This window comes from Eufriesea mexicana, unplaced genomic scaffold (assembly GCF_001483705.2).
Source record: "Eufriesea mexicana isolate 0111107269 unplaced genomic scaffold, ASM148370v2 scaffold6108, whole genome shotgun sequence".
In the NCBI taxonomy this organism is placed as follows: domain Eukaryota; kingdom Metazoa; phylum Arthropoda; class Insecta; order Hymenoptera; family Apidae; genus Eufriesea; species Eufriesea mexicana.
The window spans coordinates 71,746-88,532 of record NW_016914007.1 but is presented as its reverse complement, the minus strand read 5'-3'; the positions used below and the strand labels follow the sequence as shown (position 1 = coordinate 88,532).

At 47.2% G+C, this 16,787-nt stretch overlaps 1 protein-coding gene across 2 annotated transcripts; it reads left to right on the top strand.

Annotated features, from left to right (window-relative positions):
• The first annotated feature begins 3,170 nt into the window (after nucleotides 1–3,170).
• DopEcR (G-protein coupled receptor DopEcR) lies at nucleotides 3,171–16,023 on the top strand. 2 transcript variants are annotated; one of them, XM_017906756.1, is made up of 6 exons: nucleotides 3,171–3,390; nucleotides 11,226–11,318; nucleotides 11,788–12,192; nucleotides 13,122–13,341; nucleotides 13,865–14,294; nucleotides 15,019–16,023. In XM_017906756.1, exons 3-6 carry the CDS (start codon nucleotides 12,081–12,083, stop codon nucleotides 15,196–15,198), a joined length of 942 nt encoding a protein of 313 aa, XP_017762245.1. In that variant the 5' UTR covers nucleotides 3,171–3,390; nucleotides 11,226–11,318; nucleotides 11,788–12,080; the 3' UTR covers nucleotides 15,199–16,023. The 2 variants fall into 2 exon arrangements, with proteins under 2 accessions (XP_017762245.1, XP_017762244.1); XM_017906755.1 differs by lacking the exon at nucleotides 11,226–11,318 and having other exon boundaries at nucleotides 3,171–3,685.
• The last annotated feature ends 764 nt before the right edge of the window (nucleotides 16,024–16,787 follow it).

The window sequence follows — 16,787 nt, the reverse complement described above, 5'->3', positions numbered from 1 at the left end:
GGCTTCGGTAAGGTCACCGGCAAGACCTTGCCTATACTGAATTACGCGATCGTCAATTTCACGTCACGGATACTCTATAGCGGCCAAATAATATTGACTCATCGAAAAGTAATTCCCTCTTAACACTTTGTTTTATATAACCACGCTATCCACCTTGCACCGACACGTGTAATGCGATTAACACAGCGACCAACGTGCGTACGGTACAGAATTGCAAGGATAGTTTTACAATTCTTGGACGAAAAATTAATATCGATCTATAAATTGTACAGCCTGGCTTAGCGCTCTTCTGTGCAATTTTTATGCTACCCTTAGTTTCTTACGCCTCTTCATGTACTTCAACAAAATATTGCACACGCCTCTTTTTCTCTTGAACGTTCTTCTCACCCACTCATTGGCTAACGAATTAGGTAACGAGCTATTGAATATTTCGCAAAATTTGAAATACCGCTTTCGCTGCTCCCAAAATAGCGTTAAATAAAAGAAGAAAGAGGGAATAGATAGAGTATGAGAGGAAAAGGGAACAAAGAATGTGCGATAAGAGTTTGCGATAGATACGAGTTTGAAAGGAAGATTGGAAAAATATGGCGGAACAGGACCGTCTACCTGGGTGGCTCGCTACATGACAGAAATAATTGAATCAGCATATATCTAGCCGGGTACACGTTCTTCGCGTTCCTGTTATCTCGGCGAAGCGCATCTTACAAAGTGGTCTCACTTTATCATCGACTCTCACTCGCGTGTTTTGCATCGGTTATTTATGTCTGGCGAGAGGAGCCATCGTCGAGGTCGCTTTCGCGCGTCGAATTTTCAATTAGATTTGCATAATGACCGTTTAAAGGATACTCCAGCCGAGGCTTGTCGGGTGAAAATGGAATTTACACGAGAAGTAGCGCGATCTCGAGACACTCTTGCGAACCTAATGTTCTCCTCGCGCTAGCGCGAGTATGTTCTTCGACCAAAACGTTCCATCGAGAGGAAACTGGAAAAAAGAAGAGGAAGGGAAACGAATATTTACAGGGTGAAATTAAAATCGTCGAACGAGCCCAACTTCCTTATTTCTGGGGCCAAGAATCCTCGTTGTCAATCGCCATTCTAGAAAATGCAAATGCACAGCCAGTTATAAAATCCCGTGATACGATGGGCTGGATCACGCTATGGAATTTGTTCAAGCGGAAAGTGCTTTAACCAGGAAACAAACGCCGGGTTTAATAGACACCCATGAAAGCGTAATAGCGATTACCGAACGAGTTGGAAACCAATCAACGTCAATTTCACCCCCTTACGCGAGCGAACGAATGTTACAGAGAGGGCCATTGTGTGTCGGTCGTAATAACGCGATTTATAACGGAACGACGACGGAAAGTCGCGGGATTAAATACCGCGGTGATAGCCTCGAGTTTTCCCAGTAATATATCGTCCTATTTCCCCTGGATCGCGTTCTTCGCCATCTATGGATAGACACGCTCTAGCCGGAGACCGTGCAAATGGGATTGTTGCGTTCTGCAGTTGCAGCAGTAGTAAATCCTTCGGGGTTCCGGATAAAGGGGCGTTCTCCATACGATCATCATCATGCTACGCTAGTCAATGGCTGGTTATTTACGGGTCATGGAGTAATACGTAATACCGAAGAGGCTCAGGTAGGAAGGTCACCGTTTCCATGCACCCTTCAGCCACGCCGGAACAATTAAACGTCGGACATCGCGGGAGTCGCGTTTTCGGCTCGAGCCGACACCACGATGGACGGCTTGGGTTCCTCGGCGTCCTTCGGGCCACTCGTCTTCGGTAACTTTAATTAAAATCCTGTAATTTCGCCTCCCTCGATCCTTCATACCGCGCCCTGGCGATTAACCAGCCCGCGCCGTTTTATCGACGTCGGATCGAGGAAATTGCCGGTATAAATTTCTCCACACGGGTGTACACGGAGAATGTTAAGTCGGTATTAAAATATGTGGACAATATAGACGCCGTGAGTACTTTCGACGCAATTTATTCCGCCCGTCTTGCTCGTAGCGTAATTACAGATTGCGATTGATCTTAACGATCCGGACGCGTTTATACCGTCTGTTTAGGGTAATCGCTGACGAAATTGACGAATGTTGTGCTCATTACGTCATTGATACCACTATCCGGCGGTAATATATGGCTGAAGTGCACTGGCAGGCGGTCGGATGGAAACGAGGCGTTATATACGGGCAATTTGCATAATGGGATTTTAATCTGTAGACACACCGGGACCGGTGACACCTTATTGATGCAGAAAAACGCGCAAGGTATTAATCAGCTGCCAAACGGGGAACATAAATCCTCATCCGGTCCGCCAGCAACCGCCAGGCTATCGCGGCCGTAGATGCATATCTGGCTATCTCGCTAAGAAACTAATACCTCTAAAATGCCTCTAATACGACGGACTTGATTCAAGAATTCTCGCCCGTATGACGTAAGATTTTCCGTACGATCGATCAATTTCCGATGACACTCGACTGCTCCGCAGTCGCGATCAATCTTCCCGCCCCGACTCCCCTCTCGCTACCACCTCCAAGCCATTCCGAATATCCCGAATCTCCGAAAATATCCGGCGTTTATCGCGGCTGAACGACCCTCGACATCGTTTCCACGTCTAGCACGCGGAGAAAGCAAGAGGAGAGAAAGCAAGAGCGAAGCTGGCAAGCGAGCAGGAGCGCGTGACGCAGCTGCGACACGAAGCTGTCGCGATTGAAAGCGTCGAAGGCGGGCTACCGCTTCGGCGTGGAACCACGATACAGCCCCCGTTGACCGACATCGTCGGAGCACGTGTCGAGCGCGTCGAGAAGCGGTCGAGGAGGCTAGCAGGTTGCCGATTGTACCAGGTTCGAAACTGGGGAAAGAAAACGGGCCGGGAGGGGACGAGATAGGCTAGAAATCGGCGTAGTTGAAGGAGGCGCGAGAATTTGGTAGAAAATCGAGAGGATTTTCAGGTGTTTCGGGACGGGAAGGTGCGAGGAGAAACGTCGTGGTTCGTGCAGGGCGCCTAGGCGTCGCGCCGGCAGGCTCCGAGCCAATGCGCTGTGAAAATGCCCGGGTGGGAAAGGGTGGATCGGGGGTGGCGCGCAAGCGTCGTCGTGGTATCGACGCCTCGGCTCCCGGGCCGAGGGAAAGAAGCGGACTCAGGCGGTAGTAGTAAAGCCCAGCTCGGGTCGGCCGAGCGCAAATGTGCGCTCTACGTGCTGACAGCCGCGTCTCGTTCGAGCTGGTCTCGCCTGAGATCTCGTTCGCAGATCACGAGAGCGCGTCTGAACGTCTGACCGTCGCTGGAACCAGAGCCGAAAGATGTGCCTGGCCTGACGGACGTCCCGAGTCGAAATCCTAGAGGAGAGGACGTCTCTGCCACAGTGAACATCCCTCGTTTCAGTGTGTGTTCGTCGCTCCGTTTTCCTCTCGCTCGCTCGGCTGTCTCTCTCGCTCCGTGTCTCTGCCAGTAGTCTGTCTCTCCGTTACTCGCTGCTTCTGTCCCAGTCACACACACGCATACACACACACGCCAACCGTCTCTCCCTCTTTCTCTCTCGACGTCGTCGTCCCTCTGTCGGCCCATCGAGATCGAGGGGTAAAAGTGGCGCGAGCACGGGCAGACCCAGCCGGAGACTGGCGGCGTCCGAGGCACTGGCGGAGCTGTGGTACACGAGATCAGGATGAAATCGAGGAGGTACGTGGTCCGACGGTCTGTTCTGCCGATTAAACGCACACGCATCCAGCAAAGATGGCAGTGGCTGCTAGGTCGCGCGTCACGCTCTACCCGCTCATCTCGCGACGATTAGGGATGCTGCGTGGACCGGAAATTACGTTTTCGCTCTCCCTCTCTCTTTCTCTCTCGCTCTTTATATATATACGTATATACCCCTCTTCATTCACGTGCTCCCGCTTCTTCGGCCCGATTGTTCACCCTGTGCGCACTAGGAGGCAGCTCGTGGAGCCGCGCGACACAGCCAAGGTAGCATCCACGGTGTTCGTCTATCGACAGAAGCTGTGCCTGGTCCGAGCTGTCGTCGCGCGAGATTCGCCGACGAAAAGCTCCAGGCTATACTCGCTGACTTCGAACGGCGGGAACTCGGTGGAGAAGGTTAAGTCTCATTTGCATTTAAGACCGCCTCACCCCGAGGCTGCCTCCGGTTCCGTTCCATTATTCCATTTCGATAGAAAGAGAGAACCGATCGAATAACGAAATCATTCTTTCATCTGTAATCAAACCGTGAATGGATATCTTGGAGAGGGAGATTCCACGGGCACAATGCGTGCTCTCCTTTGACGATCCTTCTCGTTGTTGCTCTTTCATCCCCGTTTCTCGCAACCTTTCTCCTCCTTTCGCTCTCTCCCTCTTTCTCTCTCTCTCTCTCTCTCTCTCTCCGTCTTGCTCTTTCACTGTCTCGCGCTCGCCCCAACCCCGCGTCGCTTCCCTATTTTATTCTTTTTCTATCTCTCTTAGCCCCCGCTTCCTCTACTTCCTCTAACTGAACCCTTTCACATCCCCCTTTCACGGTGTGGCCCACGTTCGGCTTTCTTTGACATACACCCGCACACAGCCTACCGTGGCCGCGCACGTACACGTACACACTCAGCCGGTCGCGCGCGCACGCACACGGCTTCGTTCGAAAATTGATGTCACGAGGCGAGGAGAGAACGGAAAATACATAGATACGACGTACACCGACGCCGGATGTACATTGACTCGGGCCTATCTGTGTGCTCCCGTCGACTTATCACGACATGCGCATCATTGGGCAAATATTCGGTTAACTAAACAAGGCAGGCCATCCCCGTCGCTATATACGTATCCGTGTACCGTGTGCCGTGGTTATATCGCGGTTACACGACGGTGGCCCAGCGTCGCGACGCGACGCGACGCGACCGAACGTTTCTCGAGCGAACGTGCATCGAGCTCGTACCCGCTCCGACGATAATTCGAGAGCGTCACCGGAAATAACCCACCGACCCGTTTCTTCCTCCTTCTTCCTCCTCCTTCCACCTTTTACACCCGTTTACCTCGCACTCGTACCCTCGTTGCTCGTTTTCTCGATCACAGCCGAGTCCCGTGCGACGTCCACCGAGCTAACGATAACCGATCGGCTCCCAGCTCGAGGACGTCGAACGAACGCGAACGAGCGTTCAATTGGAAATTAAATAATCGGCCAACGGGGCAAGAAGCGTCGCGATGACCGTCGCAAGGGGTTGAAACGAGCCTCGAGTCGCCGCAGAAATTGCTCCATCTTCGTTTCGCAGGCTAGCCGTGGATAGGCGACGCCTCGATGTAAATCTCGCGAGGAACTCTCGAGACAATTTGTTTTCCCCTGGTTCTATCATTCTCCCGTTTTCTCTACCCCTTTCCATCGACCACGCGTTCGGGGTTGAAATGGAAACGACGAAATTGCCAGCACGCGACCAAGCAGCGATCCAATCGTCGAACGAGCACTTTTAATTCGCTCTGCACCGCCTCGTCCCTCGTTTCGACTACCCCTTGGTCTCTCTCGCTTTTCCTCTTTCCACCCTCTTTCGTTTCGTTTCGTTTCGCGCACCCCGTGGCACATAGAGAGAAATTCGACCGGTATTTCGTCGCTAGGCCCAGACACTCGGCTTATGCCAGCCGGTGAAACGCGTCCACGGGGATAAAGAATATCGACGAAGCGGACCAACCCCCTGGGTACGGAACTTTTCTCATTAATTGAAGCACTGTGTAAAAGTCAGCCGTCGGAGGGCGTAATAACTTTTGGTATATGGGGCAAAATTCAGAAAGCGAGACGCTAGCCGAGCCGTAATGTGATTTAAAGGTTTAATAAAGTCAGCCACGTGGATTAATTCGCTTTCGGGCGGCGGCGCGTGCACGGCGATGATTTGTGCGGCTTGATCAAAATCGTCGACGGAATTGATCGCGTTCCATTTCCTGCGAATTGTCGGTTGTCGTAAGGTCGTCGAATATTCCCAGCCGAAGGTTCCGAATGGGTTCGGGCGCTGGGTAAAATTGCGCAGGGAGACGAAATGTCGATGGAAAATCGCAGGGGGTGATCGTCGTTCTATTTTTCTTCCCTTTTTTATGCTCCCAAGTTCCCGGAGAAATAGAAAGTTTTCGACGTACGTTGGAGCGTATCGAGCGCGTTTCCTCGTAAATGATACCACTTTCCATTTGGTCGATATTCTTGCCCCCATAAATGAAAATTAACCCCGACGACGTGTATAATTTTCTCGGCTTGTTATCTGGCCGATCGGTTTAATAAAATCGCCGCTCGCGAATTACGACGCGATTAGGGAAAATTGCAATCGGGTGCTGCGTGTGGGGCGCGGATAATGAAATCGCGTGGAACGCGGCGCGCGCGTTATTTTATTGCATAATAATCAATGCAAATATCCAGCGCGATCGACTTAAGTATAGCGATATTAAAATAAACGTTGCCGGGGTGAGAGTGGGTTTCGGGTCTGCCGAAAGTCGTTTCGACGGGAAACGTGGAAATTTTTTAATTTCGGGGATCGAATTTCTCCGTATCGTTTCACGATACGATCCATTCCAAAATGGCGAACTGGTTATACCCCGTTCGTTTAATTCTCGCTACGGATTTAACGCAACAACGGTTCCAGTTTAATTTCCTGTTGGTATATTTTTCGATTCCACCAGCGGCGAGATAAATCCAGTTAAATAATTCTATCGTACACCTTTATTAATAACAGTGTAGAATGTCTCGCAGAGGATTGGCAACTTTCTACTTAACAAGTTGCCCGCTGACTTTCGCTTGTCTTTGCTTCTGTGCCATTTACATTGAGATTCTCGTTAGTCTTGAAAATCTAAAGCAGCTAAGGTAAAGAATTCTTTGTACCTGCTCCTTCTAGTTTACTTTCGTGTGCCGTGTTCTATCGTAAAACTGAGATAAACAGTGCCTTTGGAGGGTAACGTTGGCAACTCGGACGTAAATGCTTTGTAACGATGGGAAGAAAGGAGGAAATAATCAAAGAAAATCGTGCACGCGTGAAAATCCTGGTCGAGGGATTTTTCAGTGTTGTTTCAACGATGTTTAATCATTCCTGCACAGTCATTCGCGCGGCGAATAACGGAAACCGTGGCGCGATACGACAGGGTGGAATTTTCATAACGAGTTTGTAACGACGAAATAATTGTTTCCCTTCTTTTTTCTGTTTTCTTTTTCTCTTCCTTTCATTTCTTCTTCGCGCAGGACTTCGTTTTCCACGCGATTTACTCTGAAATGAACGACGAGTGCGCGTGCACTCGGCCAAGGCACGATTTAAAGAAACTCGCGACAGACCAGGGTCTCTCTCGTTCGTTCGGTGAAAAAAATGTTTGTTGAAAAAAATGTCGCGTCTATTTTTACGTATCAAACGACATTTATAGAATTGAAGACGCGCCGCGGAATCCCGTTGACGTTGGTCCGAGTTTGCGACTCTTCAAACCTTCCCAACCATTTTCTCCCTTAATTGGGTACGCTTTCTTTACCATTCTCAGTTAAAAGAATACTATTCTCGTAACAAGCGTTCTTCTCTGCGAGTTTTCAAATTTAAATCCCTCGAAAAATCCCACCCGCCGCGGAGGAACGTTTCCCTCGGCCACATTAGAATTTCTATTTTATCCGATACACATATGCTGTATATACGGCGAGTCACAAAAGCATTCGTACCTCTCCAATTTTCGACTTCAAACGACTGTTATTCCATACGAATTTCCAAGTCAAAAAAGCCAGGCAATGGAAGTATATCGGATCAGCCAAACTTTCAGTCGCGAAATCGGAATTTAGCGCGACACGAGCGCAAAGTAATCCCCCACGAAATTAGTCGACGAAAAATATTCCCGTCCTATAAATTCGAAATATCAAGTGACTTGGTCTTTATATTTAAAAAAAGGTGACGGTCGTTCAAAGTAAAAAATACCCACACGCGTATCTCACCCTCTATTACTGAAAATACAATCTCCGGCTACCACTTTAGCTAAAATAACGCTGAACCCTGTTTAAAATTCTCAACTCTCCTACCATTAGTCGCTACAAACGCGAAGGGTTATAATTAATTAATCTTTATCCACGTTCACGATTACCGCTGCGATAAAGAGGGAGAACATGGCATGTGCACTCGTCACGTGTCTTCGAAGACCTCTGACGATAAGACACTTACAAGGCGACGTAGGAAGAGGCAAGAGAGAGTACACATGTGCTCTAACTTAATTTTCAAATCCAAACGCGACAAGGTCGGGGCTTCATTAAGCCCCGCATTTTTATGTAACAGACTTGACCGTCACTCAATGTCGCGTGTCGATGCATACTCAGATCTGCTTAACACGAGCCCCTATCGGAGATACTCGCATGATTCCGTCACGATTTAAACAATCATTCGCGTTGTTCACCGTGGTTGACCATGTTCCATCGATCACGTACTCTAGATACGCAGGCCGCGAAAAATCGTGAGAATTTTTCACGTTCATGGTTGACTCTGCGTCTCCCTCCTCCAGCTGATAGCTAATCTGATAGAAAGCGCGATAACCGCGGAAACATCCTGCAAGTGGATGATCCATTATACCGCTTCCATTCAAGACACCGACTGTTTACGTGGCTCCTTTTTATTGTTGCATATCCAATCGTGTCTGCAGAGTTGAACATACTCTACTTTTATTGACGTTCACTCTCGAAACGTTTCACCCCGTAATTGGACAGATCCTCGTTACTACTTGGAGTGAAAGATATTTCACATCTTGCTGCACGAGCTATATTTAAAAGCGCTCTCACGTTTGCCAAGTTAATCCTCTATAGAATTAGCAACAGCATACACTCGTGTCGATATTTTCCCCATTTTATTTTATTCACTTGCCACCGCGTCACTGTGCTTCGTCGCTATCATTGCAGTGGTTGTTGTTAACCCTTTGCACTTCATTGACGTCATTAAGGAGACGTTGATGAGTCTGCATGATTTTTTGCTTTTATTTTCGTGTAAGAAATTGGACAGGCGAATGGAGCTACTTGTGTAAATAATTTCATCGATATTTATAATTCTTTTCTCTTTGTGAAGCAAAAGTTGATAGTTTCCCAAGATCGAAGAGTGTCGGGGTTTAGGTCTATCGGAGCAAAAATTCTCAGAGTGCTAAGGATGTGTAATATTATTGCTTCCCTGTATTACTTTAAATGTACGAAGTATTATTCTCGATATCCAGTTCTACAAAATGGAGCAAATGAGAATTGTATCTTTTTCTTTGGAACATCTTGTTTGAACCATCTCTCAATCTTTAAGCATCCAAACTTTAATTTTACAAAATTTGTTTAGTTTGAAAATTGAATTATCGGTGAATCAGTCGTTCTCTATGTCCTACGTGAACATTATGGAGCATTGCAAAACTCGAGGAGTTAGTTTTACGTCGATTCGATTGATTTTGCGAGGGTTCATTTCGTCATGAACGTTACTCGAGCAGCTGATTGTCCTGTCAAGAGCGCGTTTTCGCGATCGGGTACCATCTTGTCTGTATATATGTACCCACGGTTTACGAGGTGAGGTTAACGATCGTCGCGTTAGTACCCACGGCGAAAGGTTGCTTTAACGACGTTTATCTTGCGACTGAGAATCGCGGATACGGTGATTCTCTATGGTGTGCGCGAGAATGCGGTTTTAATTGAGACGGGAGTGTGCTCGTTACGCCTGGTACACCTTGAGAATCCAGCGAAGCTTGCGGTATCGAGAGTCATTTAATGACGTTTATCTTGAGGTCGGCGATTGTGGGCATGAACGGATGATCCCACGTAATATTTGCCTTCGTACGCTGTTTGAATCCGAGATTAGGACGTGTCAGTCGTATTTGTCTGATTTATTGCAAAGAATATTCAGTCACACGGTTTTCAGAGGGAAAATATCTTCGGTCAGGAAGAATTAATACTTTGCATAGATGGTATTTCGAATTTTCCACTATTTTTCTCAAATGATACGACAGGAAATATACATATTCCAATACTTCGTAATAAAAATTTAATAAGGTATGTTTGTTTTTGTACTTGCGATGGCTAGCGAAAATGTTCTATTCAAAAATTATGCTCTCAATTGTTAACGTTAGACAGTGTAAATTTTTGTAGGCAGAAAATTACTCCGAGGGGGTAAAAGCAAGGATTAAAAATTCAACGTTGTTTTTATTTCTTAAACGGGATCTCACTGAAAGAAATTTTTACTATAGGCTGACAGAGTACTAAAAATTAAACATTTGTTATTTGTAAAACTCTATCCCCTGTCGTAACGATTATAGTTGCATTTAAAAAAATAGAGATCGGACTGTTACTCTGAGCAATGATTTCACTCGCGTGAAAGAAAAAGATCCACGTGTAACTCGTTGTACTTCACGTGTACACGTGCTTCCGTTAAAATCAGAATTTTCCAGTTAGAGTACCTCCTTGAAATATGCACAAGCTTCGATTACTTTCTCATATCGTATCTATTTTCGTGAATTTTTAATCGACTTCCGGAACTGTAAACAGAGCTGGAAAGGCACTCAGAAAGTTGCAGGAATAACAGTAAACCATGACACACGTCGGCATACATTCCTAAACTTGCCGAAACAACGATCAAACGTACACAGGTCCGCCGAAAACGCTGCTCGAAACGATCTACCTGCTCATACAATACTAAAACAATGCCGACAGAGAAATTCGGCGAAATTAAAACCCGTACACCGTCCGAGCAAACACTCGGGCAAGAACGCGAAACACTCGAGTCCGCATCTACTTACGATCAATTATTTCGCCAGCTGCACTCGAAGCCTATGTTTCGCGGTTAGCAAAGCAAGTGTCCCGATTAAAATATAGAAGTTCCGCTTTAATTCGGCGATGGTGGCCAGCCTACGCGACGCTTCGTAATACAGCCCTCCATTCAGGATCGACTCGGCTGAATTATGAATGACGGTCGATAGCTAGAGGACGCGTGTACTGGCCATGCTAGTTTCACCTGGCCTACGTGGCCCTCGCGAGAATGTGTATGAAAAAAGAACGACTATCGACGGGGTTGCACCGCTTTCCACCCTTCCCGTTATCCCAACAATCTACCCTCCGGGATTCAATCCGGCCCCCGAAGCACGCCGACCTCTCGCTGCAGAATCCAAATGCACGTAGAAGGCGATCGCGAGCGGGATTCCCTGGTATAAACACGGTGTCGAGCGAGACGTCGTGCGTCAGCTGACGAGGGACCTGGAAAGTGGTCCGAGCGTTGAAAAGGCTCTTCGCTGATTGCAGTTATGCCCGGCTTCGCATTTCCCAATGGCGAAAGGTGTCTCGAAAGGCTTGCTCCTCCAGCAGCTCGTACACGCGTCAGGATATGAAGGGGTGGTAGGTATGCGACGTAGAATCCGATTCATTGCCGGGTTATCGGAATATGGATGAGGTTTCATCGCAGACTCCGAGGAATTTTTATCCTCGTTGATTAAACTCGCCTGGCAATTCTTTACCGATTATTAGTGTCATCATTCCGCTACTTAACCCTGTATCCGATTCCACGTAGCGTCGTAGTGCTCTGTTTCGCTTCTTAACGTCTCCTTCTCACACGAGAATCCGACTTTGCACCTAATCGCTGTCACGTCACGCGACTTGCCCGAGAAAACACGGGCCTTGTAATCGTGTCAGGTTCATCCAGGTCTCCGAATCTCACGGTACTCGATTGTCCACCTCGTCGTTCATCCCTTCCGTTCGTTCGCATCGGTCACTTCACCGACATCGTGTCATCGTGATCGTGCAAGCACCTCGCGATACCTGCGAACATTAAAGCGAAACGTCAGCGATTTCTACTCTCTGCTTGCAGCAACATAGCTGTATCGATCCTCCATCAAGATCGCCAAAGTTACGAGGTCGTTAGAGAAGGTACGTTCGCGTAAAGATCTCGGGCAAAGTTTGTCGTTGCTGGTGGAGGATTGACAGCCTCCGGCAGGGCAGGTCTCTGGGAGAAGACAGGAGATTCCGGAAGCGGAGACGGACCAGGTGCGAGCTACCAGGAGGGCCTAGCACCTGGCTGTTTAGCGGCTGTTGGCAAAGGGGGGGTGACGGGTAACAGCACCTAAGGGCGGGTGGGGGGATGCAGCTCGAAAGGGTGGCGGCATGGAGCAGCCCTCGCTGGAGGCTGTCATGCAGGCGAGCCTCATCTTCGTGGTCGGTGTCGCCATCATCTGCTCGAATCTCCTCATCATCATCACCTACCTTAATTTCCGTGGTGAGTACCTTCACGTGTCATTTTCGTTTAAATAAATTAGTTGAGACAGTGATTGATTTCGCGGTTAAGATAGGAGACTCTGCTAAGATACAGAATGTATGTCTGGTACGATTCCTTTTTTCGCGAACAGCTTCCCGTATCTTTAATTAGAAATGTACAATGCGATCGATGCAATGGAATATTGAAAAAATTGCGACATTAATACACTTCACTCTTAGACTCGTTAATTCGCTGGTACAGTGAGTGTAAACAGTATTCGTACAACTCAGTTTCTTAACTAAAATTTGTAGATATTCCTGCTAATCGCTGCACAGAGAAATATATTATGAAAAAGATGACGAATTTTCGTGAAGCAATAAGCATTCGTACACTCTATAAATTCTAAATGAAAAGCTATTTAGGATCGCAATTTTTTGCGATCGGTACCTCTTTAGATGAGTAATCTACTTTAAATATTTCGGCATGTTAAAAATTGTTATTACGATATCTTTTCCTTCGTTCTTTTTCAATACATCCATTCTAGAGATTTGGCAGAACGCGTAGAAATTTCTTACTTGTGGAAAGGCAATTAAAAGACTATAATTATTGTACGAATACCTTTGACACTCACTGTACACCGGATTAAAATTTTACACTAGTTAGATAATCCAACTAAAATAGTCCATTTAAATAATATATTCATTAGCTGAGTAGAATATTTTTCTAAATTCGATCGAAATAGGTCTATTTTATGGTCTCGCGACACTATCCTACCGTCAGTTATCGCAATAACTTCTAGTTTCTTTGTCCCCTTTAAGTTCCTGTCCCGATGACCCTATCACCGCAGAACAGAGAAAAAGCAACAGTCGAAAACTGTAACATTCGGTGAAACGCGAGCGTTTCGAGCTTTCACACTCGAGGTAAATACAAATGAGCATCACACCGCATAGGTCCCTCCGAGGTGATAAAGTACTACTTGCTGTCTCTCGCGTCGGCGGACCTTCTTTGTGGTATGCTGGTGGTTCCGCTCTCGGTGTATCCGGCGCTGGTGCGAAGATGGGTCTATGGGGACGTCGTGTGTCGTTTCGTCGGCTATTTGGAGGTTACTCTCTGGGCGGTATCTGCCTACACCTTCATGTGGATCTCCGTGGATCGGTATTTGGCCATCAGGTACGTTCCAACATACCTAATTAAAATCTCCCCTCTCCTCTACTGTACACGTACCCTACAACCTTGAAGACCCTTGTCTTTAAACCTTCTTGTACCCTCCTTCGATATTCGAGTTACCAAACATGACCTACCAAACACTCTTTACATCTCTATATGTATTCTAATTTACCTCTACGGTAATACAGTATCTCTCACTAGCCTAACTACCTCGTAGTCCAATGACGTAGGTCTAAGTCAAGATTGGGTTTACCGAAATCTAGACAACCTTCGTCAAACTATCTAACTCGTTCCATCCATATCTCCTTCGATCAACGACTCGCATCTGCTTACCGCCAACACAGCTACCCGAGCAATCTACGTCGCTCGTTAGACTCTATATCCTCGACTCCTGCACTGTTATAAGCCGAACCGTAACCTTCGACTTTCCAATCCAACCAACACGCAGCTCATCCTGTCGAAACCAAAAGTTTAACTATGAACAGTTCGCGTATGAGTTGACTAACGAAACGATTCCTTTGCACAGGAAACCACTGCGATACGAGACCGTGCAGACGAAGACCCGATGCCAGTGCTGGATGGTCTTCACGTGGATCAGCCTGGCGATGATATGTTGCCCGCCCCTGCTAGGTTTCCAGAAGCCGATTTTCGACCGGGAGGCGTTCATCTGCATGCTCGACTGGGGCAACATGGCCGCCTATAGCATCACTCTGTCGATCCTCGTGCTAGGCCCATCGGTCATCACCATCGTCTACACCTACTGCTACATCTTCATGATGATGAGGAAGCTAAAGTCCGGCGTACTGATCCACGACAAGGAGTACGCGACTGCGCTCTCGGAAAACCTGAGCAATCCGAGTCACATTATATCCTTTGTCCTGGTGATGGCTTTCTGGCTATCCTGGGCACCGTTTGCCGTTCTCCGGATATACGCTGTCGTTAACGGACCGCCGCAGGTAATTCAAATGTTGCTCTTTGTGTATGAACCCAGGCTAATATTGGGGAAAGGTCAGTCTCTATATGTTCTGTTGTTCTTTCCGAAAGCTATAGCTTAGAGAGTTATAGAGTCTCATTTTCAAACAGTTGTATACTTCGTTCTCTAGCGTGGTTCCAAGTCCTTTCCTGAAAGTGTAGAACACCCGTTTTATCTATCACCTTTTTTAAATATGCATAATTCTTCGCTGGGTTTTTCCCGTAACATTGGCTTACTTTCACAGACTCTAGATCGTATCGATTCGTTGGTTGCTCGAAACTCCACTTAAACGGAATCAAAACTCGAGCTAAGAAATTTGGATAGAAATGTAAACTCTCAATGTCGTATGCGTACGAATTCCATCCAGCAGGCTGCCTTTTAACCTACTTTTATACTTTCTCCACCACTCTAAAGTACTTTAAGAGCTAACTTTTTTAAAAAGAGCCATTATTCACCACCGTCTTTCACCACTAGCAAAGGAAATTCGAGCGAGAATTTGATTCCGAACAAGGAAAAAATCAGACATCTCAAAATGTTTCTAGCATTCTCTAATTTTAGTTGCATTATACCGTTGTATTACCTTTCCTAAAAAGATCCGTCATTTACCGCTATCTTCCAAGTGAGCAGGTATTCGATGTTTGCAGCCAGAAGATCCAAGGTCCCTCGTGATAATTCGTTAATTCGTACATCTGTTGGTCACTTTGCAGGTACCGTTTCTCCACTTTGCGGTTGTGTGGCTGGGGGTGATGAACAGTTTTTGGAAAGCGGTGGTCCTCGGAACCATGAGCCCGCAGTTTCGGCTGGCAGTCCGCGTGCTCTGTCTGACACTCTGCTGCCGGCACAGACGACTTCCGCCGGAGCTGCTCGGCCTCGACGACGACGATTAAACGCCAAACGCCTACGAGAACAAGAGGGGAAACGCTTTCCTTTTCTGCGCGCGAGCGTTCTACAACACGCGCCCCATTCCTAGAGCATCGCTTTTCATCTCTCGGTATTCGAGGTCGTTTCTTGCATCCACCACCGTTCACTCGGAGCCTTCTTCGAGGGCTGAGACTGAGATTCTTTGTTCCGTAAGGTGCTACCACGACGTCCGACGACAAACGATCAATCTGCTCGCACTTGCAGAACGGGCAGTACAATTTCAGGCAGCTATTAAGGAGAATGATCTTCGTCAACCGACAATTTTCGACGATCCAGCAGCGTCGAACGATCTAGCTCCGAGGAAGATCCTCTTCTTCCTACAATCGGCACTCGAGAAACTGATCCTTAAATGTCTGATCGAAAGCTTATCTCCGCGCTATTTTCTTTCGAATCCCTAGTCACGAAACGAGACGAGCAATTGAAATTTCTGTCAAATTCGAATTTTCGCGCGTAAAACGTGGATCTAACGAATCCCGAAAGTCGGCCGGAAAAATTAGGAAAAGAATTAGAAGGAAATGCAGGAACGGCGTGTGAGAGTGCAAGGCTGTCCCCTTTTCTATACGACTGCGATTTAAATACAATCGATCATGCATATACACGCGACTGCTATTAAAAGAACGGCGTTATCGACGAAAGGAACGTGGTGAACGGCCGAAAGAAAGAATCGAAGCTCAGCCTGGGGCGCGTTCGTGGAGCGATGAAGATTGTCGAAGGAGGCTGCAGCGATCATCGTCGACGGATCGTCGATCGAGGAACAGCTTCCTGTTCGTTGATGATAATTCCCTGTGCGAGGATCATTCTGTTTATCTCCTCTTTTGCTTTCCTCCTGCTCGCGGAACGCTCCCGACAGTCGCGGAAACGCGGAGAGCTCGCGCGTTCCTCTCCTCTCCGCCGTTTCGTGGCAGCGTTCCCGACGAAAACTAATCGTTGCCTATATCTACGTGGTAAGATCACGCTCAAACAATTATCTTAGCGAGTCGCGGTAAGATAACGTGTAAAACGTGTATAACCGGACGACGAACGGTTCGCTTGCGATTACGATGAGATCTGATCGGACGTGGGGAAGATTACGCAGGCGAACACGACGTACATGAGAACACTAGGTCAATTAACGGAGATGCCTCTACGAATGCGACGCCGCGTCGATCTGCGCGCCCGTAGAACGCCCATGTGAAACGAAGCTCGCGGACGGGCTTCCGGTCGCGAAGGTACACGCTTTTCTAACGCGCTTCCGCCTCTTCTCGACCGCGCGATCGGGCTCCCTTCCGCTCTCTCTTTCTCGTTTTTTTCTGTATCCATCTCGTGTCGCAAATTTCCCATTTTTTAAAAATAATTTTTCGTTCATTTTCTGTTATTCTTCTTTTATAGTTTATTTTTTTTATATATAATGTATAGTATCGTAGAAAGGGTTATGTATAAGTTAGCAAATATGACAGTTTTATTTTGACAATTTTAACACGTTGACTGCAATCACTGTCATGGTCACCAGTGCTCAGTACCTGTCTCCACAGTGGACCAGTGATACTAATTTTTTAAATTTATATTTGGTTTATTT

Coding starts and splice junctions, on each gene's coding strand:
- DopEcR (XM_017906756.1), top strand. CDS start 12,081: ATGGAGCAGCCCTCGCTGGAGGCTGTCATGCAGGCGAGCCTCATCTTC. Junction 12,193..13,121: donor CACCTACCTTAATTTCCGTG/GTGAGTACCTTC, acceptor CACACCGCATAG/GTCCCTCCGAGGTGATAAAG. Junction 13,342..13,864: donor GATCGGTATTTGGCCATCAG/GTACGTTCCAAC, acceptor TCCTTTGCACAG/GAAACCACTGCGATACGAGA.